This window comes from Alexandromys fortis, unplaced genomic scaffold (assembly GCF_014885135.2).
Source record: "Alexandromys fortis isolate MF-2015 unplaced genomic scaffold, M_Fortis_MF-2015_v1.1 scaffold_7, whole genome shotgun sequence".
In the NCBI taxonomy this organism is placed as follows: Eukaryota; Metazoa; Chordata; class Mammalia; order Rodentia; family Cricetidae; genus Alexandromys; species Alexandromys fortis.
Genome location: NW_026067920.1, coordinates 6711060 through 6732627, shown reverse-complemented (window position 1 = coordinate 6732627; position 21568 = coordinate 6711060). Strand labels below are relative to the sequence as shown.

The following is a 21568-nucleotide window of genomic DNA, read 5'->3' as shown; positions in this document are numbered from 1 at the left end:
AATCAGTCCTCGTGACTGGCTAGGCGTTGTGAATGCTGGCATGCCTCCCATTTACACAGGAACTGAGGCTCAGAGAAATACACCTTTGCTACAAGTCACACATCTAAGAAGACACCATCCTCCGAATGGAACCCTGATCTGTTTAGCTCCAAAAACTAATCATGCCTGAGAGAGCTCTGCAGTAGCTGTTCGGAGAAAACACGACTATCTGCAAAATCCAAGCCTAGGAGAGGGGCTTGGGTGTACAAGGCAATTTTCAGACACTCCCTGCAGCGGCGATAGCCCGACCTGTCCTTCAGCCTCGGACTTCTGGCGGGTTCTTTCCTGGTGTTAGCCCAGTGCTACTGGGAAAGGAGGTAGTGGTGAGGCTCTAACTTGCAGTGATTCGCACCGTGCTGGGAAAGTCATGTCGGAGCAGCAACGGCAAGGAGCCGAGCGCGACCTCTACCGGGACACGTGGGTGCGCTACCTGGGTGAGCGTGGGAGTGAGAGACGCAGCGACCCCACCACTCTGGGAAACAGTAGTCGTGGGATGCGGATCTGGAGTCTGAAGGAAAAGGTTGGGCAGGAGATTGGGCTCAGGACAGGACCAGGGACTTGTCCAAGGTCACACAGCACTCTCTCCGCGGGGCTGCACAAGCCGATGCGTGGTTTGCCGTCTGCGGTGACGAAGCACTAGCCATGGGGTCAGAGGATCTGGATTCCTACAGCCTGCCATCCCTTGGCGCTTCCTGAGCCTCAGTTTCCTCTTTTGCAAAAAGGGCTGAACACGAGGCATTGTCGGGTGCTGATTTTAAGAGTTGACTAGCCTGAAAGGCCTGGACACTTGTTAATTGTCAGTGGAACCCACCCGTCTGTCATTGGTGCAGATTCCCAGAACCACAGCTGGGGGTCTCTGATTAACAATGAGCTATGAACTTCATTGTTGGCGTCAGTCCACAACCCAGAAACCAAAAGGTAAAGTCACTTGACTTAGGTCACCTGCCCCATTGTAGTTTAGCAGTCTAGGATTAGAAGCAGCTGTCTGTATAGCGCCTCCTCGTGGAACAGCCCGCGGGCTGGAGAATTAAATGCCTTTTCCCTCCAGGCTATGCTAATGAGGTGGGGGAGGCTTTTCGCTCCATGGTGCCCAAAGCTGTGGTGTGGCTGAGCTATGGCGTGTCCAGCTCCTACGTGCTTGCTGATGCCATTGACAAAGGCAAGAAGGCAGGAGAGGTGAGCGCTAGTTCACCCTTCCAACCCCATCCTGGTGTGGATCAGTGTGCAGCCTTGCATGTGGGACAGTCCTAGCCGCGTTAGCATCCTGCGGTCCATAAGCTAACCCTATCTGTATGCTAGTTCATCCCCACCTGACCAACCCACATGGGTTGGAAGTGGCAAGTCATCCTCGACCCTGAGTGTAGCCCAGAGTCCCCCTCCCAGCTTCCTTCTGCCCTGCCTCCTCCCTCTTTCCTCCTCCCCGCTCTGCCCTCATGCTTCTGCCTATAGGTTTCCTGCTTCTGCTCCAGCTGGGTTAAATGTCTTTGTATCTACCAGGTGCCAAGCCCTGAAGCCGGCCGCGGCACCAGAGTGACCCTGGCTGTGGTCGACACCTTTGTGTGGCAGTCTCTGGCCTCCGTGGCCATCCCCGGCTTCACTATCAACCGTCTGTGTGCTGCCTCTCTCTATGTCCTGGGCTCTATGACCCGCTGGCCCCTGACTGTCCGCAAATGGACCACCACCACACTTGGGCTGCTGGCCATCCCCGTCATCGTCCACCCCATTGACAGGTATGTGTCTTTGGCCTGCAGGTAGAGTTAGGCTTTGAGAGCTGTGGGCTGAAGTAGAGAGGGCATCTGTACCCTTGTCATAGGATGTAGCAGATACTTTGACCATGTGGGTGCTGGGAATTGAACTCAGGACCTCTGAAAGAGCAGGCAGTGCTCTTAACCTCTGAACCATCTCTCCAGCCTCCAGAAATACATTTTTTAAAAAAGAACTAGATGTATGTTTCAATCCAAGTAGACCAAGATATAGTATGAGCAGAGGTCTGGGGGTGGGGTGGGGTGGAACATAACTGACCCTGAGTCTCACAGTGAGTGCTTTATCCACCTTGCCTCAGTTTCCCCAACTGTAGAAAGAACAGGAAGATGGTTGTTATTCTCAGGGGGTTAGGTTTGACTTTCCTAAGTAGCCCAAGTGGGAGGAGAATGGTAAAATGGGGCCCAACCTGGTTGTTGTTGGTACCCTGTATTTAGGACTCTTTCCCTAAAGTCCAGTGTGTTTCCTCACTCTTGGCTACCTGCTTACCACGTCTTCTCTTCTTGCAGGTCAGTAGACTTCCTCCTGGATTCCAGCCTGCGTAAACTGTACCCATCGGTGGGGAAGCCCAGCTCCTCCTGACCCTGCCTGTGCCCTGCCCATGACTGGCCCGCTCACATCAGAGAATGTGGACACTTGGCTGTTTGGTGTCCACGACACTGACATCCAAGTGGGTTCAAAGTAACGGATGCTTAGAGACAAAAACCTTGAGGAGTGTTAGCTGCAGTGAGTCCCAGAGGCGGGACCTGACCCCGCGGTTGTACTGACTGGGAGTGGACGCTGGCTGGGCATGTGTTCTGAAATATTTTTTAAGTATTTATTTTATGAGTATAAGTGTTTTAGCTGCATGTATGTGTGTTTGTGCACCACCCTTGGAGGTTTAAAGAGGTCACTGGACCACCTGAAACTGGAATTAGGGACGATTGTGAGCCACTATGTGGGTGCTGAAAACTGAACCTGGTTTCTTTGCAAGAGCAGCCAGTGTTCCTAACCACGGAAGTACCTCTCAGCCTCTAGACCTAGATGGAAAAGTTAGACCCTCCCATGGAAGAGAAGGTCACTAAAGCCCAGAGAAGGCATGGGATACTCCTAAGGTCATGGACAGCTGAGGACCAGGCTGTCCAGCTGCTCTAGGTCACTTTGTGGTGATGTGGCCGAGTGACTTAGGGAAGAGCACAGAGGTGGAGCATTTGGGACACTCAGGATAGAGTCTCTGGCCAGCCCATCCCTGCTGCAGGAGCTGTCGGGGTCTGGGTGGGAGGCAAGACAATCATACACCAAGTGCTAGCCCAATAAACCCTTAAGCAATGGTATTTTCTATTCTTCATTGGGAAAAGTAGGGATGCAACCACACCAACAGTACCGAGGAAAAAGTGGGCTGGTTTCCTGGCTCTACAGGAAGGGGTGTGAGGAGAACAAGGGAGGGATGTCCCCAAGCCTGTTCAAGATGAATATCAGATCCAAGGAACCAAAAAGGAAGGGAGAGAGGGAGGAAGGGTCTGAAATGAAGGTTTAGGTGGGGAGAAATGAGAGGGTGTTTCGTGTTGAAAGGTGGTATGGTGTTGATGGGGTGGGGGTGGGGTCTCCAGAGCCGTGGCAGGGAGTCTGGACTGCATTCTAGACCTTAGAAGTATTGGAAAGTCTTGGAGACGATGTGGAGGAAGAGGAAACCTTATTTGCTGCTGGTGAGAAGCAAACTGCTGTAGCCTTTATGGAAGTCAGTACAGAGGTTCCTCAGAAAATGAGAAATAAAATGACTTCATGACCAGCCATACCACTCCTGGGCGGGTGCCCAAAGAACTCTGTCCTCAGACACGACTTGCACACCCATGCCCATTGCTACCCGGTTCACACTAGCTAGGAAATGGAACAGCCCACGGGCAGATGAATGGATAATAAAATGTATTACATAATAGACTTTTATTTAGCTATAAAAATGGCAAGAAGATGTAAGGAAATGGATGGAAGAACGTGCCTGCGTCTTAACTGTTTATGCTGTGAGGTCCCCGTCACAGGCCTTCTCTGGTCCTTAGAATTTAGACCTGGAAAGGAGAGTCATGCCATCTACCCTCCTCCTGGGCTAGTGGGAGGGCCAGAGCAGTGTGTCGCTGGTCAGTGTTTAACCACTGCCTTCTTTAGGATAGAGAGACTCTATTGCTCAAGTCCATGCAAAGATGCTCCCATTGTGTCCTCTTTAAGGCCATCCAAGTGAAGCCCTTGAACACAACCGGGAACAGCATCACATTACCTAGGTGACTGCCAGAGCAGTTCCTTTGAAGGACTCCCCAAACCACAGATGCCATCAGCCCGGCTCTGGTGTGTCTCATCCAGCACATGCACATCCGCGATCACATTTAATTTATAAATTAGGAACGGGAAGGATGTGGGGGGGGGCACCAGGCAGCATCTACTCACCTCATAAAACCCCAGTAAGAACCAAAGTTTGTTTCCACCGAGGTTCACCCCGCAGAGCCAATGCACTCACTAGGCTGACTTACAGAGCATGTGTGAGGAGCTGCAAACAGGAGCACGGCTGACCCTAAAGCTGCCACACAGGCCCGCACCCACGACGATGGTGGCTTCCTCCCCGTGGCTGTATGAGATCCCCTCCCTAGTCCTGCCTGACCTGGTTACTTCTGGCCCTTCCCTAGAGCAGACCTGTGCACTCCTGGCTGAGAGGAGTGGCTGGACACTGCCCTATGAAAAAAGTTAAATGTCAACAGAATCCAGTTGTGATCTTTTGTAAGCAGCCGCCACCGAACTCATAGGATGGGGGCAGTTTGGCTCTTAGGAGAGTCCTGAACAACAGACCACAAGGACAATAATAAGCTTCAACGGGCGGTGGTGGTGCACACCTTTAATCCCAGCACTTGAGAGGCAAAGGCAGGCGGATCTCTGTTCGAGGCCAGCCTGGGCTACAAGAGCTAGTTCCGGGACAGGCACCAAAGCTACAGAGAAACCCTGTCTCAAAAAAACAAACAAACAAACAAAAAAGGGCTGGAGAGATGGCTCAATGGTTAAGAGCATTGCCTGCTCTTCCAAAGGTCCTGAGTTCAATTCCCGGCAACCACATGGTGGCTCACAACCATCTGTAATGAGGTCTGGTGCCCTCTTTTGGCCTGCAGACATGCACACAGACAGAATATTGTATACATAATAAATAAATATTTTAAAAAAAAAAGCTTCAACAATTATAACCACACACTAGAGTAAGAGCTTTTCCAGACTTGCAAACTGATTGTTTCTGTAGTTTTCCACTTAGTACTTGGACAGCAACTGGCTACAGGTAATTGCTGCATAGAAAGGAAAACCACGGACAAGATGGTAGATAGAAATTATCTCAGCAGGGGCGAAGGGGCTGGCTCAGTGGGGAAAAACTTTTGAAATCATGGGTGCACTGCAGGTTGTCCTGAGATCCACCAGTGTTCAAATCTGAGATAATTGCTTCTGGAAGCTTGGCCCTAACATTGTGTAATCGTGTGCAATAAAGTCAAGGGTAATGGCTTCACACGCTGAAGCAATAGGGGAATGAAAGGACAGATTGAGAAAGGCTCAGAAGAAACACACCTATAGCCAGGCCCACACCTTTACCTGAGCACTGAGGAGGGCAGAGAGAGGTGGGTCTCTGAGTTCAAGGCCAACCTGGGCTACACAGAGTCCTGGCTAGCCAGGGCCACTTAATGAGGTCCTGTCTCAAACAAAACAAAAACAGTAAAGAAACCAACCTCTAGAATCCTGCTAACTTCAGGTTCTCCAGATTGGTTACAACTGGTGGCGATCTCAGAGTCACCTGGAATGGCATCCAGGTTTGATAGAGAAGGATGACCCACAGGAGTGGCGTGGCTGGGCTTGAGGGTTGTCCAACACTGCAGACATGGCTTTCAAACTCTTGGGTTTAAAAGCTTGAACCAGGCATGGTGGCTCAAACCTTTAATCCTGGCACTCAGGAGCCAGAGGCAGATGGATCTGAGGCTAGCCTGGTCTACAAAGCAAAAAAAGGAGAAGGAGAAAAATAAAACTTATAGTTAGCCTGCCTTGGCTTCCAGAGCCCCTCTTCGGCCTTACTGGTGGTCATGGGACTCCAAAAGGGCCCTGATAGTACAGACGTGGATGCAGGTTGCTTCTCCATAATCAGGTTTCCTCCCTGGCAGGACTAGGCTGTGAGGGCCCAGGCCAGGGCTTGCTGGCACCTGATTTGTGGCTTCAGGCAGAGCCAATGAAGGGAGCTAAGGTCTGCCTCAGCTCCTCCCTTCTTCATTGAAGTGTTTGCTTCCAAAGATGGGCTGGGGAGTTACCTAGCAAACAAGCTGCTCTTTTATCCCAGGAGGCAAGGTTTCTCTGTGTAGCCTTGGCTGTCCTGGAACTTGCTCTGTAGACCAAGGCAGCCTCAAATTCACAGAGATCCGCCTGCCTCTGCCTCTGGAATACTAGGATTAAAGGCGTGCACTACCACCACCCAGGTCTCTCTGCAAGACTCTTAAGTTCTTCTCATGGCAGGACTCTTGTTTGATTCAGGGTAGTCCATTGGGCTCCTGAGGCTCCCATGGGATATGACCAACATGGTACCCTTCCAAAGGAACTGATATGGCAGAAAGAGGGTAAGGTCCACCCCAAAGCAGGCTAGCAGGGTCTAGGGTGAACCCCAGGCATCTTCAGGGGAGACTGTTGGCAGGAGGCTACAGTGAGTAGGTATGGCTAGGCAGCCCCCAGGCCTTATGCCTTTGTCCTAGAACACCCTGGCAGTTGGGTCTCCAAGCAAGCCCTGGCTAGTTTTAGGGAACTCCACCAGGGGGCAGCATGCCTCAATATGCCTTTGTTGACTGGTCAAACTGGTCATTGATTTCTCATTTCTCAAATTTCTCAGTGGCTCCATTTCTCCTAGTGGCCCCAGAGACCCAGCCCTTCATATGGTAAGGGTCTCGATAGGATTGCCATGTAGACCAGGATGGCCTGGAACTTATTTTGCAGTCCAGACTGGCTTCAGACTTGCTGATTTTTATGTCTCAGGCACACTGTATTCTTTGGGCGAACTTATTCCTTTTTTTCTTCCACCCTCTCTCCTCAATTCTTTCTATCCTTCTCAATTCTTTTAAAAATACGTTGTGTGAGCACATAGGTGCAGTGCCGGTAGTGGCCAGAAGAGGGCGCTGAATCCCCGGGAGCTGAAGTAACAGGTGTTCGTGAGCTGGGAGCCAAGCTCTGCTTTTCTGGGAAATCAATAAGCGCCCTTGAGCTCTGAGCCATCTCTTCAACCTCCCCTCACACTTCTCTCCCTTGTTCTTCATTATAGGCTTGCCGGATAAAATACAGGATGATGTAGGAAGAGGGATGTTTGAAAAAGAATATGAAAAAGAAAAAAAAAAAGAAAAAGAAAAGTTATATGAAAACCACTCTTTTTACAAATTTACTAAAAAAAATGCATGTATTTAAAAGTTTCATTAACATTACCTTACACAGGGCTGTGCGGTGGTGGCACACACCTTTAATCCCAGCAGTCGGGAGGCAGAGGCAGGTGGATCTCTGAGAGTTCAAGGCCAGCCTGGTCTACAGAGTGAGTTTCAGGACAGGCTCTAAAGCTATACAGAGAAACCCTGTCTCAAAAAACCAAAACAACAACAACAACAACTATTGCCTTACACAGAATCTATGGCCTCCCAGAAGTCGTAGATAATTGAACAAAAAGCCAGTGACAGGTGTGGGACCCCTTTTTCACAGTGTTGGTGTGGGGTCCACGCCCCCAAAACAATAAGACTGTCATCATCACTCTTGGTTACCCAGGCCTTACTAGAATAGGTAAAACCCCACCTGCTGAGGACACCACACACTTTGCCCACACACTTTGCTCACGGGACGTGGGAAATCAAGCTGGTGCTGACCTGAGAACATCCTCCCTGACGGCTAGATCTCACAGTGCCAGGAGAGCTGTGAGGCTGCTGGGGGAGAAAAGCCATCAGGAACCCGGCCCAGATGTGCACCCTGTAAACTACAATAATGACCAGCCTGGAGAGATGCACCCCCTGGCGCAATAATGGCCTGGACCTTATTGGGGTAACCAATAGCATTCTCATTGGAATTAAGGTGTATTCTGGAGGAGACAACTCATGTCTAGTACTGTAACCTGGTCACCGATCCGTGGCTGGAGAGGTCATAGGACCTACTGTTATCATTTTGCTAAAGGAATATAGTGTCAGAATACCTTTTAAACACTTAACCTTTTACCCATATGCAACTCTCACCCTCATCCAAGATACTTCTTTACACGGTGCATGGTGGTTATACAGAGTCATGACTGATCGACTTGCAGAGAGGAAGTGACCAGGGAATGCTCATTCCTTAACGGGACATTGTGTCACTCCCTACACTGCAGGACACAGGACATTTGTGAGAGCCAGAGGCTGGGGAAGATTGCTGTGACATGACATCTTCTGGCTATGACAGGGCCAACGCGCTCATCAGCTCACGGCAGCTGTGGTCGCCAGCGCACAACCAAATCAGACAGTACTCCAGGACGAAAAGGGAAGGGGCTCAAGAGGCCCTCCCTGAGCTGAAGAGCTATCGGTAGCTGACAACCTCTGGAAGAAAGAGTTTATCTTCTTCAACATGGCAGTTGCCCATGCTACAGTGGCTGGAGCCCAATAGCCACGAGCATTGGGCAGCACTAACTGGACTCAGTGCATTAGAAACACAGATGGAGATGAAGTTGGGAACATTGTACGGGGGGGGGGGGATTCTGGGAGGAGTTGGAGTGGGAGAATGAGGAGCGAATGTGATGTAAACACTTGGTGTTTGCATGTGAAATGACCACGGAACAGTCAATATGTTTGAAAAGATATGGGATGCTCAGTTAGACTTTAATGTTAGATAAGGAATACGTTTTAAGTACCATCCAATATCACCCTTTTATTCTTTCAGAGTCTGACTGCTTTCTCTTCTTCACCTTTCCTTCCCTCTTTTGTGATTCTGGGTACTTTCCCCTCCCGTGCCTACTCAAGAAGGAGGGGCAGTCTTAGCCCATTTGGAAATTCACCCAGGAACCTGGAGGTCATAAAGCAAAGTGGACACCTTGGCTCTGGTCCAATTCCACCATCCGCAGGCTGAAGAAAACGGGGCCAGTGCTGTTGGAAGCCCAGTTCCTGTCCTGGCTAGTGTTACGTCAACATGACACAAGCTAGAGTCATCTGAGAGGAGGGAGCCTCAGTTGAGGAAATACCACCATAAGATGGGGCTGGAAGGCATTTTCTCAATTAGTGATCAATGGGAGAAGACCCAGCTCATGGTGGGTGGTGCCCTCCCTGGCCAGGTGGTCCTGGATTCTGTAAGAAAGTGGACTGAGCAAGCCAAGGGGAACAAGTCAGTAAGCAGCATCCCTCCATGGCTTCTGCATCAGCTTCTGCATCCAGGTTCCTGCCTTCTGTGAGTTCCTGCCCTCACTGTTTTTGATGATGAACTGTTAAGTGGAGCTGGGAGTGAAATAAATGCTTTCCTTCCCAGGTTGCTTTTGGTCATAGTGTTTTATTCCAGTAATAGAAGCCCTAAGACAGTTCTTTTTTTAAAAAAATAATTAATATGTATACAATATTCTGTCTGTGTGTATGCCTGCAGGCCAGAGGAGGGCACAAGACCCTATTGCAGATGGTTGTGAGCCACCATGTGGTTGCTGGGAATTGAACTCAGGACCTTTGGAAGAGCAGGCAATGCTCTTAACCTCTGAGCCATCTCTCCAGCCCCCTAAGACAGTTCCCATCTATACGATGGGCATAAGAGCCTGTGCCCTTAAGTGTGTGCATGGCTCTGCTCCCCTCCACACAATATTGTTAGCTTGGCAAGTCAGGCTTCACACTCATCTTCCACTCACGGTGCATCTTATGGCATCAGCAGGGCCCTTGGGTTCTGGCCCATGCTCATTCTATGAACTAGTCATCTCTTGGCAAGCATTGTACCAGGAGATGGGCACGCAAGCCAGTGTCTATGTACCATGCACGGGACAAGAAGCTGAGAAAGAAACTGGAAGCCTTGTCCCAGCTCCCCGGGGCTGTGTGAACATCATGTGGTCATTCCTACAGACACAGCATGAGCAGAGGACAGAACACCAGGCCCAGGAGTGCAAGCCCCTTCAGCCTTCTGTGAGACCCTTTGAACAATCTGCTTAAGCAATGTGGCTCTTGATTACTTTCTGTCCAATCGGGGTGATTACCTCTTCTATCTACAAAAAGGTACTGGAGGGGTGGGGTTACCCAGTACACTCTACTGAAGGGTGTGGGGCAATCAAACCATTTCTTTTCTCCTTATCAGAGCAGGGTCTTTTGATGGGGCATCATGGGGGCAGTTTAGAGCAAAACCTTCTGACTAAATAAACAAATACTCAGGTCCTAGATCTGCCGCTTAAGGCTATATGACACGGAGTGGCTAGGTCAGCCTCTCTGAGCCCAGTTTCTTCATTCATAAAGTGACTTTAATAAGGGTATTGGGGTGGTATGAAGGTGGCATAAGCTAAACTTGTAAAGCACTTGGGAAGGTGACACTCCTCACCAAACAACAGCTGTCATTGCTTTGCCCAGCAGCAGAGAGAATTGGTCGTGATTTCTTTTGCTTTGGGGAAAATTATTTTAATTGCTGAAAATATGTGCTGTGAGGTCAAAAGGAAGGAGGTGTTTATGGGAATAATGGGTGGGGCCCGTGCCCGTGGGTCAGGCAAAGTCAGGAGTATGCGCCTCCTGCCAGAGGTGAGGAGCTTTTGTTTCTGAAACTCCCAAAAGGAAACCTCTGTCAGGTTGCACGGCCTGGGTCTTTGCCAACTGCGGATCTGTCCGGGGTGCTGAAATCTGCTGTTGCGTCTCATTCTTATGATTCCCGTGAGCCACTGGTCTCTGCCTGCTGGTCCTCTGTTTAACCTAGGGGAATACACTAAGAGCCTACTATATAGCGAGTGGAAGTGGAAAGGGTTCAGATAATCTTCAGCTCGAGTTGCTTACAGCTCACAGGGAGGGAGTCAAGCACAACTATCTTAGGATAGATGAAGCCAAGCAGAGACATTTCCCTATTCCTGGGCCTCAGTGACACTCTCTGCTCACTGGTATCACACAGTCAGCCGGACTAATGATCAATTGTAGGAATGAAAGGGAGAGCAGAGGGAAAACTGAGGTTCGGGGTTTCTGAGAAACAAGGCATCCGCCTAGATAGGAGTGAGCTCCTCGTCGTATTTCTGCATGCCCTCGTCTGGGAGAAGCACTTCCACCGTGAAGCTGACTTTCTTGGCATGCACAAAGCTATAGGTATTGTCAAAGCGCAGGACATCTAGGAGACAAATGGAAGATTAGTTCCCACTGGCTGTGCCTGCCAAGCTGGTAAGACTTCCCACATCCCACCACCCATTTTACCTCCCCAAGGGACCCAGCACCCTGGGGAGAGCCTGTAAGCTGACACTCCCTCCTCCTGGCATTCACCCACAACAGGCTTTAGTTGCCTCAACAGTGAGAACAATGGGTGTTAATTACATACCATTGTCTTCACAACTGCACATGCACGTGATGAGACATGAGAGCAACAGAGGCTTTCCAGCCCTCCTGGACAAAGTGGGGACCGGGCATAGCCCTAGGTAATGGTCTTAAACCTCAGACCCTGGGTTACCCAGAAAATGATCCTTCCCAGACTGGGCAGAATTTGGCACTCGTGCACCCACACTGAGGCTGAGGAAATATGGCACCCTGCTTTGAGGCTGTGCATAAGTTGGCTTACCTCTCATGACCTCAAACGGGGAAAGAAAACCATGCTCTATTATCCTTTGCTTGTGTCCTGTGGCCCAAGCACTCTCCATCCCTCAGGGATGTGTCTCTGACCCTTGGTGCACATGAGGTGTCCATGAATATGGCTTGGGAATGAATGAAGGCTCTGACCTGGACTGTATGCCCTGATATGTTTGTGGGGAAGGGGACCACTGCCCATGTTCATCCTTTAAGCCATGTGGAAGGTGGCTCCTGTCTTCAGAGCCCGTGCACGGCTGGGGTGGACTTACAGACACCAGCCTCTGAGCAGGTGAGGCTCCCGTCCTCAGGTACCATGTGGGCATTGTAGCGCTGGCTGGTTAGCACCTCAGTCATCTCCCCGGCCTTCTGCCTCTCCCCCATCTTGGTCTTGAGGAAAACTCCGAAGCCGATGTCTGCACCATCAGATGAGAACTGCCACCTGTGAGAGGTCAGGTCGCTGCTCAGTGTGATGGGTCCCTGAGGGGTCAGAACCCAGCCAGGGGAGGAGCGACAATCTGTCCCTACCTGAGGACACAGCCTGGAAACAGGATCTCATATTCCACCTGGTGTGAGGAGCCACGGCTAATCTGCACCGAGTGCTCGTACTGAGTCTTCACCTGGTCCCGCACATACATGGACTTGGGGATCTCCCCACCATAGTTGATCTAGAATAGATTCTGGGGTCATTTCTTTCTTTTTTAAAAATTTTATTTATTATGTACACAGTGTTCTGTCTCCATGTATGTCTGCAGACCAGAAGAGGGCACCAGATCTCATTGTAGATGGCTGTGAGCCACCACATGGTTTCTGGGAATTGAACTTGGGACCTCTGGAAGAGCAAGCAGTCAGCGTTCTTAACCTCTGAGCCATCTTTTCAGCCCCTCTGGGGTCATTTCTTGTACCTGAGATACTTCTTATCATCACTGGGAAGATTTCTGCTCCCCTTCCCCAAACCCTTTCCTGGCTCTCTAGGCTGGGCCAGCACTTCCGCTGGAAGCTTCTTCCAGCTTATTCCCAAATCAAAACTCCGTTTCACCTTTCTCTGCGTATCTTCTCAGTAGCTCCCACGAGTCCTAATAAGCTGGATTCTCCCCCCCCCCCCGCCACACACACACCCACTAGCTGAATACCTGGTCTCTATACCCAGGGGTCGGTCTGGATTCATTTGTGGAATGAATAGGTGGATGGAGAAGTAACCCATCTCTGTTCCTCCAACCCCTTCCTGTCCTCAGACTCTGTGTACCTTGGTCAAACATTTGGGGTTCCCATCTGGGTCAGTCAGAGTTCCCCCAAAATGAGCAGGCAGCTCCTCAGGACTGATGAGTTTCAGCAGGCCTTCTTTCCAGCTGTCTGGGTGGAGGGAGATGAATGGTGGTTATCACATGCGGAAGGACCAAACAGTCCCCCACACCCGCCAAGATACCCTGAGCTTGCTGCCAGGGATAACTGCCGGGTCTCTTTGACCCATTGTGGCTGTGGAATATTCCTTCTCTCCAGTGGGAAATGGGGAACCCCTGGAATGCAAGGGCTAAGTGTACTGAGCCTTGTGGGGCACCCAGGGGAGTAGAGGGCATAGACGGGTTCACATCACACCAGGATTTGGTGCCTCCCCACAACCAGGCTATCTTGTCATCTGTCAAGCTCTCCTTCATAGTGAAACCGGGTAGAGGTAGGAGCTGGGGTATTGGGAAGAGCTGGGGTATTGGGAAGAAAGGGACATTGAAGAACATAAGACTCCCACCCCCACGTCTAGATCCTCAGCTCACATAATCAGATGATCTGAACATTCTGCTTAGGAGATGGTTTTCCTCCAAGCTCAGGCTCACTGATTTGTGTTAGGAATTAGGTTTTTTTTTTCCCCCATTTTATCCTACCCTATCTGTCTGTCTGTCTGTCTGCCTGCCTGCCTGTCTGTCTGTTTTTCTATCTACTTATTTCACCATGCAATAGATGTTTCCAGGGCCTCACATATGCTGGGCAAGTACTCTGTGGCCGAGCTACACTCACAACCCACCTCTGCCACTTTTAAAAGCAACTCTTGTCAGAGCAATGGCATACAATGGTGGCTTCTGCATTTATGACACTGAGGCAGGAGGATGGTGAATTTGAGGCCACTTTGTCTCAAAAAAACAAAACAAAAATAAATAAAAAGTAATTATTTTTCTTATTTATAGTAATATGAGAAAACATAAAGCTGAGAAAATAGGAAAATACCAATAATACCTTTTCTGTTTGTTTTTGTCTTTCGAGACAGGGTTTCTCTGTAGCTTTGGAGCCTGTCCTGGAACTAGCTCTTGTAGACCAGGCTGGCCTCGAACTCACAGAGATCCACCTGCCTCTGCCTCCCGAGTGCTGGGATTAAAGGTGTGCGCCACCACCGCCCGGCAAACAAACAATACCTTTACAAGCATGATCTATTCTGTTGGTATTTTCTTCTAAAGATTTCCGTTTGTTTTGCATACACTTGTTTTATTATTTTTTAAATTATATTTATTTATTTAGTGTGTGGAGGGGTCACATATCACAGCATACATGAGGATGTAAGAGAATTCTCCTTCTACTGTGTGGATTCTGGGATGGCTGGCCCTCAGGTCATCAACCTGGGGGCAGCTGAACCATCACTCCGGTCTAGTACAATTTAGAAAAACAAATTATATTGTTCATATGGCTTATGTGTAGGTGCACCTGTGTATGCATCTTCGTGGAAGTCAGAGGGAAACCTATGGCAACATTCTTCAGTGCCTGTCTACTTTGATTTTTTTTTTTTATTTTTTGAGACAAGTCTCTCATTGGCCTGGGATCACCAATCAGGCTAGGCTTCCGGCCAGTGAGCCCTAGGGATCTTTCTGACTCTACATTCCCAGTGCTGGGATTACCAAGTGTGTGCTAACACACTCAGGTTTTTCTTTGTAGCATGAATTCCGAGGCTAGAACTTAGTCCACCATGCTTCAAGACATGCAATCACTGACTAAGCCTTCTCCGCTCACTGTATGTGTGGCTTTCTGATCTACTTCTTTTTTTTTTTTCCTTACTTGACAATATTTCTTTTGTCACTATTCAGTTGTGAATTTCTGGGTAGGATGGTGCACTCTTGTATCTACTGGAGGAAGAGGGATCAGGAGTTCAAGGTTCTCTTTGGTTACTTACTGAGTCTGAAGTCAGCATGAGCTACACAAAACCCTGCCTCAAAGAACAAAACAAAACAACAAAAAGCGGTATCGTCCCGCAGCACAGCTCCTGCGGCTACCCAGAATCCACCGAACGATGCATCTGTCTGCACCTGTCCAGACCTCTGTGTCAGACTTCCTTCTCTGAGTCCTGGCTATGTCTCCTGCTTTTCCTCCTCAGTCTGAGCTGTCGTTAGAAGCATTGGCTGGATGTGCAGGTGCAGAAGGGAAGCCAGGGCACGTAGAGCCAAGGTTGAGAAGCAACAGAGCAGAAACTTACAGGGGCAGGAGGCACTCACCCGAGGGTGAAGGCAGGGAATGGGGCCCAGGAAATGACTTGGCTACGTTAGGAGCCCCATCTCACCGTGGGGAAGAAGGAGCCTGTGACTGCAGGCACATGCTGCGTGCTGGCAGGGAGAATGGACCACCGTCACTCTAAAGCTTATGTGTGAGGCACAGGGACGGGGGCCCTGGAACAACTTACTTCCCAACACCACAATTTTCCTCCGTGTGTCCTCACTCAGGAATGGCTTCATGAGGTTGTAGCCCACAGGGAACAGTTTTGTAGCTGGAAAGATACAAGAAGAACAGGAGAAATCAAGCCACGGAGGCACTTTTCCACAATGAACACGGCCAGTGATATAGAATCGTAAAGGACCCCTTCCAGTCCAGACTCTGACCCAATCACCCAAGAAATAGTCAACTAACCATCCATTGCCTACCCACTCCACAAATAAACCAGTCACCAGCCTCCTCATCACCCAGCCAATAAGCTAACCAGCCTGCTAACAAATAAATAATCCACCAACTCACTGAAGTCAAACTCATCAAGTCAGCCAAACAGAAAGTCAATTGGCTGGTCCGCTGACCAACCAGCTGGACAGCTGATTAACGGCTTACTCCAGCTACCAACCATTCACACAAAGAGCCAGCGATCCCAATAACCAGCTGACAATGCACATTCAGCTGAAGAACAACCTAGCCATCCATCAACCAACATGCCAGGCATCCACCCAAGCAACCAGTCACCAAAATGATAGCCATACAATCAATCAGCTAAGCTCAAAGTCAGTCAACCAATCATCCAGCCCAGTCAACTCTCCAATCCATCACTAGTTACTTGGCTAGTAAGCCAATCAACTAGTAAATCAACTGGACAACTAACGAAACAATGAGTTACCTGATGTGGGATTCCCCTCTGTATGCTATTAAAATGTTTTATTACCATCGGTTAATAAAGAAGCTGCTTTCAGCCAATGGCTTAACAGAGTGAAGTCAGGCAGAAAATTCAGAGATGTATAGAGAGAGTAGGCAGAGTCAGAGAGATGCCATGTAGCCACCAGAGGAGAAAGATATGAGCTGCCAGCCAGAACCGTACTGGTAAACCATGAGCCTCGTGATAAAATATAAAATAATAGAAATGGATTAATTTAAGACATAAGAGCTAGCTAAAAAATATGCTTAAGCTATTGGCCAAGCAATGTTTTAATTAATACAGTTTCTGTGTGATTATTTCAGGTCTGGGTGGCTGGGAACAAACAAGCAGCCTCCACCAACAGTTACAAGCAAACCATCCTTCTACCTACCTGAGGAATAGCCACTTAAATGGCTAGTGAGCACCCAGAATGGTACCAGGCCTGGGACATATACCACAGACATAGGCTTAGAGCCCTTCATAGGGTAGATAACTTGCTCAGAAAAACAGTGAGCTGGGCGGTGATGGCACTTGTCTTTAGTCAGCACACAGGAGGCAGAGGCAGGTGGATCTCTGTAAGTTCGAGGTCAACCTGGTCTACAGAGTGAGTTTCAGTACAGCCAGAGCTACAAGTTAGCCTGTCTCAACAAACAAACAAACAAACAAAATTACCCCTCCTCCTCAAAAAAAAAAAAAAAAAGAAAAGAAAGAAAGAAAACCAGAATGAATAGGAGAATAGACCTGGTGGTACAGGCTTGTAATCTCATACATTATGAAGGCTGAGGCAGGAAGACTGCAAGTGTAAGGTCTATGTGAGCTACGAAGTGAGTTCAAGGCCAGCTTGGGCAGCTTAGGGCCAGAGACAGTCTGAGGAGGGAGAGAGGATCATGGGTGGGAGAGGGGAAGAGGAGCTAGTGAAGCTAGCTGCTACCATTGCCTGAGCCTTCCTCTGTGCAGAGTCAAGTGGTGGGCATGCAGACAGCAAGCAAACCCTCCCACAACAGCCCTGGGGGGAAGGCACCGAGCCACAAGAGTGAATGGCAAAGCTGTGGAGGCCCAGGGAGGGGCAGTCACTTCTCACTCACCCTTCACAATGAGCATGAACTTCAGGGTCTCTGGGTAGTTCTCTTCAAGGAGGCCAAAGAACTGTGGAACCAAGAAAACCCTCTCAGAGCCCACACCTTCTCCCCTTCTCCCCTTTGCCATCTCCTGCCTGGAGGGTTTCCTTTTTGGTATCACCTCCATTGGCCTCTCAAAGGAACCTTTTCACTCAGACTGAGAGCCAAATGCTCATGGGAACCACGCCATCGTTTAAACGGCAGAAGAGAACCATGTCAGATGTTCAGTGTCGCCCGGCACCATGCACATGTTTTACAGACTCTCCTAGTCGCCTGGTCTCAGTGCCCCCATTTTGGATGTGAGGAGCCTGAAGCGTAGTGGGGGCCCAGAGCAGGGTGTGTGTGACCTGCCAAGGGACTGACAGGTCTGGGACTGTCTGTGGAAGCAGGCCCTGTGCTCTCCTAAGATCTACTCTGCGGACTTTCTAGGAGTCCTACTAAGGTTTCCTTGGTGGGCGGGGCCTAGGAAGGAAATCACTTTTTTTTTTTTTTTTTGGTTTTTCAAGACAGGGTTTCTCTGTGGTTTTGGAACCTGTCCTGGAACTAGGTCTTGTAGACCAGGCTAGGAAATCACTTTTTATTAATTTGTGTTCTAAGTGAACTGCAAGGTCAAAGCAGGCCAAGCATGTCACCCAAGTGTGTGTGTGTGTGTGTGTGTGTGTGCCCGCGCATGTGTGCATGTGCACATCCACCACTGGGCTTCCTCACCTCCTGGTACACTTCCACCAGAGGTTTCCAGAAGTGCTTCAGTCCCAGACCCTCACAGTCGAATATCATCACAATGGTCTCAATCTTCCTTCCCAGCTGTGAGGATGAGCAAGGGACAGAGCCAGGGTCAAAGTGTAGGCTCGGGAACTGGTGACCCAAGTATATGACCCTCAGGGTGCTTCCAAACCTCCACTCTGTCCTCAGAGTTGCAAGTGGACAAGAATGATCTCCTCACTCATCCACCCACCCATCCATCCATCCATCCATCCACCTATCTATTCACCCACCCATCCATTTATCCACCCATCCATCCAACATCCACCAACCCACCCATCCATCTATCCACCCATCCATCCACCCATCCATCCACCCATTCATCCACCCATCCATCCACCCATCCATTTATTCACCCACCCACCCACCCACCCATCCATTTATCCACCCATCCATCCAACATCCACCAACCCACCCATCCATTTATTCACCCATCTATCTATCCACCCATCCATCCACCCATCCATTTATCCACCCATCCATCCAACATCCACCAACCCACCCATCCATTTATTCACCCATCTATCTATCTATCCACCCATCCATCCATCCACCCATCCACCCACCCATCCACCCATCTATTCACCCATCCATCCATCTATCCATCCATCCATCCTTTCACTGACAATAGCTTGACTTAATACTTTTAAAAACAATTTATGATGTTGTGAAGCAGCACACATTCAGTCAACTCCTTAGTCTGAATGGTGAGTTTTGATTTTTTTCTGGTCTAGCAATATTCAGGATGGTGTTGTCTTCTGGGGTCCATCTGTAGTCTAATGAAAACACTGCACACACCTGAGGCAGGCTAGTTAGTCCAGGCTATGATGCTGAGTGGGTCAGAAGTTATAGTTTTATCTCCAACTTATGTTATTTTAAACTTAGAATCCTTATTTATTAGGTTTATTAGGATGGACCCCCATCATAAGCTGGAGAACAGCCTCACTGTCATCATCCCTTACTCTTTGCAGACTGTCCTGCCAAGGGTGAGGCTCAGAGAGGTTGGAAACTTCCCAGGTTCACACAGCTGATAAACAGTGGCGCTTTCTGACCTGAGATGAGAGTCCTCTGACCATGAGAGTAGGGAGAACACTGGTGTGTTCTCGGGACCACCAACCCTGGTCATCTCTCCTGCGTCCAGTCGCCCATCCTATCCAGTCAGAACCTCACCCGCTCTGTCTGCAGGTCACACTCGTGCAGGATGCGCTCACAGTCCCTCATCTTGGTCTTCAACAGGTCCTGCTTGGTGACTGAGAAAAGCAACCCTTTGGGGTCCAGTGGCCCGATGATGTCATACCAAACGGGGCAGCCATCACGGTCATAGCCACACAGGCCGCCCGGCATGTACTTCTGGATCACCTGGACATGGAAAGATACATGACACTTGGCATCATATACACCTCTCTTCAGGCTTCTGGGCTCATTGGTCCTGCCTGCAGTGCCATCACTGTCTTGTTTAGTGATAGAGGATGTTAGTTCTGAAGGTCAGCAGATCTGGTTCAAACACAGACACTGATGTTTCTCTGTTCCATGTCCTTGAGCAAGCGATGGCACCTTTCTGAGCTCCATCCCACCTCCTCTTGCATAAGATGGCTCAGATTCTTGCTCTCTGATAAATTCTGGCAGACATGACATGCTGTCCACACCTCTGAGATCATGTTACTGTGACCCCAGTGTGGGTACCACTCTTATTAATACCTTGATGGATTGTTGCTTTCTCACCTGGACAGGATGCTTTGAAACTTTGGAGTGGGTAGAGACACAGAGGGACTGACTGGCCACAGTGTCTCAGGTACAAGTTTGAGAGGCCAAGCAGGGCTAAGCTCAAACCCCAGCCTCACCATGAAACTGTGGGACTTCGGGCAAGTTGCTGGATTTTTGCTGGATGCAAGGGATGATAACACCTGTCTCATAGTGTTCAGGTGAATAAATGAACTCATACTGGGACTTATTATTATCATCATCATTTTGGTTTTTCATAACAGAGTTTCTCTGTGTGACCCAGGCTGTCCTGGAACTCGCTCTGTAGACCAGGCTGGCCTCAAACCCAGAAATCCACCTGCCTCTGCCTCCCGAGTTCTGGGTGTCTGCCGTCATTCCCAGCCAATGATGGAACTCTAGACACAGGGATTTTCGTTACTCTTATAGAAAAGGCCCTGTGGGGTTAATGGCTTCAAGGGCATCTCTGCTTGCTGACCTCCCTCATGGTCTCCAGTGACCAGAGGCTATTTGAGTGTTTGGGGGTGGGGCTCACCTCTGGGGGCTGCCAATCAAGGATGTGATCAATGTCCATAGTCTTCCGGAACTCCATGTACTGAAAACAAAAGGGATGGTTAGGGCCCGTGGGGCTCCCAGCTCCCTGAAAAGGGCGTGGATGTAGGGGTATGAGGCATTGATTTCTTCCACCCTGCCCCCCATATAAATAACATCTCCAAATTCTGGGGCTGATGCTTTACCTTGCGAAGCATGGCCTCTGATTTCTGCAAATCAAAGCTCCGAGCTGAGGAAAGACGGGGGAAGGTGAAGATGGGACAGGGCTGCGCTGCTTTGCCCCTAACAAGTAAAAGCAATGGGGGACCCTAGGAATTTGATAGGAACCTGCCTCTCCCTCCGCTCTCCTAGACCCGAGCATGCGAACAAGATGGTGTGGTCAGATCCTGAGAGCCACGGATTGTGATGAAGCTGTGGGGACCCAGGCCCTCTTGCTGCCCCCTCATCTTCAGTAACCCCACCTCTCCCCTCACCTCGGAGCCAACGAAGCAGAAAGTAATCATCAGGGTTGGGCAGGGCAGGCAGCACATCCTGGACATTTTCTCGAAACTGGAAAGAAAGATGCCTGTTGGTGAGTTTCTCATACCGAGCCTTCTTGGCCTCTCTACTCCAAGATTCGGTAATCACCTCTCCTTCGCTCTCTTCCTCAGCCTGACAGTGGCATAGGTGGGTGAGTGTGCAGACAAAGGCAGAATGGAGGGACGAGCGAATGGGTGGGTGGAAAGAAAAAGTGAAGGATCAATTGATCAATGGAGGGATGGATCTATGTATAGGTAGGTAAGTGGAGAAAAGGAGAGATGGGCCGTGAACAGGACAGAGAAATGGAGGTAGGAGGAGGAATAGATAGAGGGCAGGTAGGTGAGCAAAGGGGGCAGCCTGTGTTTTCCTAGCTCCCCTTGTACATTCTCTCCTCTTCCCGTCTTTTACAAAGACGTGGATTTGAAGGAAGGGAAGGTTCATGATGAAGTGTCCTCTTCCCTTCAGCCGTGGGCACACCAACGCTCTGTCTGTCTCTCGGATCTGGAGCCTACGGACTGGCTTTCCTTTCAGTCCCAGGACAGGAGAATCCACCAGAGGACAACAGCTGCATGTTCAGCTCCCACCTGGGGCCAGGGAGGGGAACTGCCAGGCAGAGCTCTGGGGTCTGGCTCTTGGGCAAGCTCAAGTTTACTTCTGTCATGTCACCCACATGTTATACCTGCTCTGGCAGGACTGATGTCACGGAACTGTGTAAGATGTGACCCCTGAAGAGGTGACGGCAAAGAGACAATGTCAAGGACATGCAGCATCAACAGATGGAGGCAGGGTCCAGGGATGCTTTCTGCCTCACTCTCGGCCACTTCCCTCTGAGGTCCTACGGGGGGTCGGGGGGCGTCTCTTCTTACCTTGGCCAGGGTCTCTGCCTGTTTGGGGCTCAGGTCTCCAACTCGGCCACTCATGGTGCTGGCTGAGGCTGAGGAGCAGTGACCACTGCAGGCAGAGGCCCAGCCTCCTCTGTCTGTCCAGACCCA

General features: G+C 49.8%; 2 protein-coding genes across 2 annotated transcripts; one reads left to right on the top strand and one right to left on the bottom strand.

Moving 5' to 3' along the window:
* On the top strand, nucleotides 1-3087 carry Mtfp1 (mitochondrial fission process 1). Its single transcript, XM_050141331.1, has 4 exons — nucleotides 1-473; nucleotides 1088-1215; nucleotides 1537-1769; nucleotides 2310-3087. The coding sequence occupies exons 1-4, from the start codon at nucleotides 407-409 to the stop codon at nucleotides 2380-2382; spliced, it is 501 nt and encodes a 166-aa protein (XP_049997288.1). The 5' UTR covers nucleotides 1-406; the 3' UTR covers nucleotides 2383-3087.
* A 6225-nt stretch (nucleotides 3088-9312) lies between these two features.
* Nucleotides 9313-21568, bottom strand: LOC126500821 (SEC14-like protein 3). Its single transcript, XM_050141039.1, has 12 exons — nucleotides 21443-21568; nucleotides 20531-20606; nucleotides 20243-20286; nucleotides 20041-20100; nucleotides 18957-19145; nucleotides 17733-17828; nucleotides 16992-17052; nucleotides 15196-15279; nucleotides 12787-12893; nucleotides 12069-12208; nucleotides 11813-11982; nucleotides 9313-11094 (listed from the first exon to the last, which is right to left on the bottom strand). The coding sequence occupies exons 1-12, from the start codon at nucleotides 21494-21496 to the stop codon at nucleotides 10973-10975; spliced, it is 1203 nt and encodes a 400-aa protein (XP_049996996.1). The 5' UTR covers nucleotides 21497-21568; the 3' UTR covers nucleotides 9313-10972.

What these genes read in the sequence shown, in the direction of transcription:
- Mtfp1 (XM_050141331.1), top strand. Translation starts at nt 407, where the DNA reads ATGTCGGAGCAGCAACGGCAAGGAGCCGAGCGCGACCTCTACCGGGAC. An exon ending in CACGTGGGTGCGCTACCTGG is followed by an intron (nt 474 to 1,087) that starts GTGAGCGTGGGA and finishes TTTTCCCTCCAG; the next exon opens with GCTATGCTAATGAGGTGGGG. An exon ending in ATCGTCCACCCCATTGACAG is followed by an intron (nt 1,770 to 2,309) that starts GTATGTGTCTTT and finishes CTCTTCTTGCAG; the next exon opens with GTCAGTAGACTTCCTCCTGG.
- LOC126500821 (XM_050141039.1), bottom strand. Translation starts at nt 21,496, where the DNA reads ATGAGTGGCCGAGTTGGAGACCTGAGCCCCAAACAGGCAGAGACCCTG. An exon ending in TTGATTGGCAGCCCCCAGAG is followed by an intron (nt 19,146 to 20,040) that starts GTGAGCCCCACC and finishes TTCCATGTCCAG; the next exon opens with GTGATCCAGAAGTACATGCC. An exon ending in ACCCCAAATGTTTGACCAAG is followed by an intron (nt 12,209 to 12,786) that starts GTACACAGAGTC and finishes AATCTATTCTAG; the next exon opens with ATCAACTATGGTGGGGAGAT.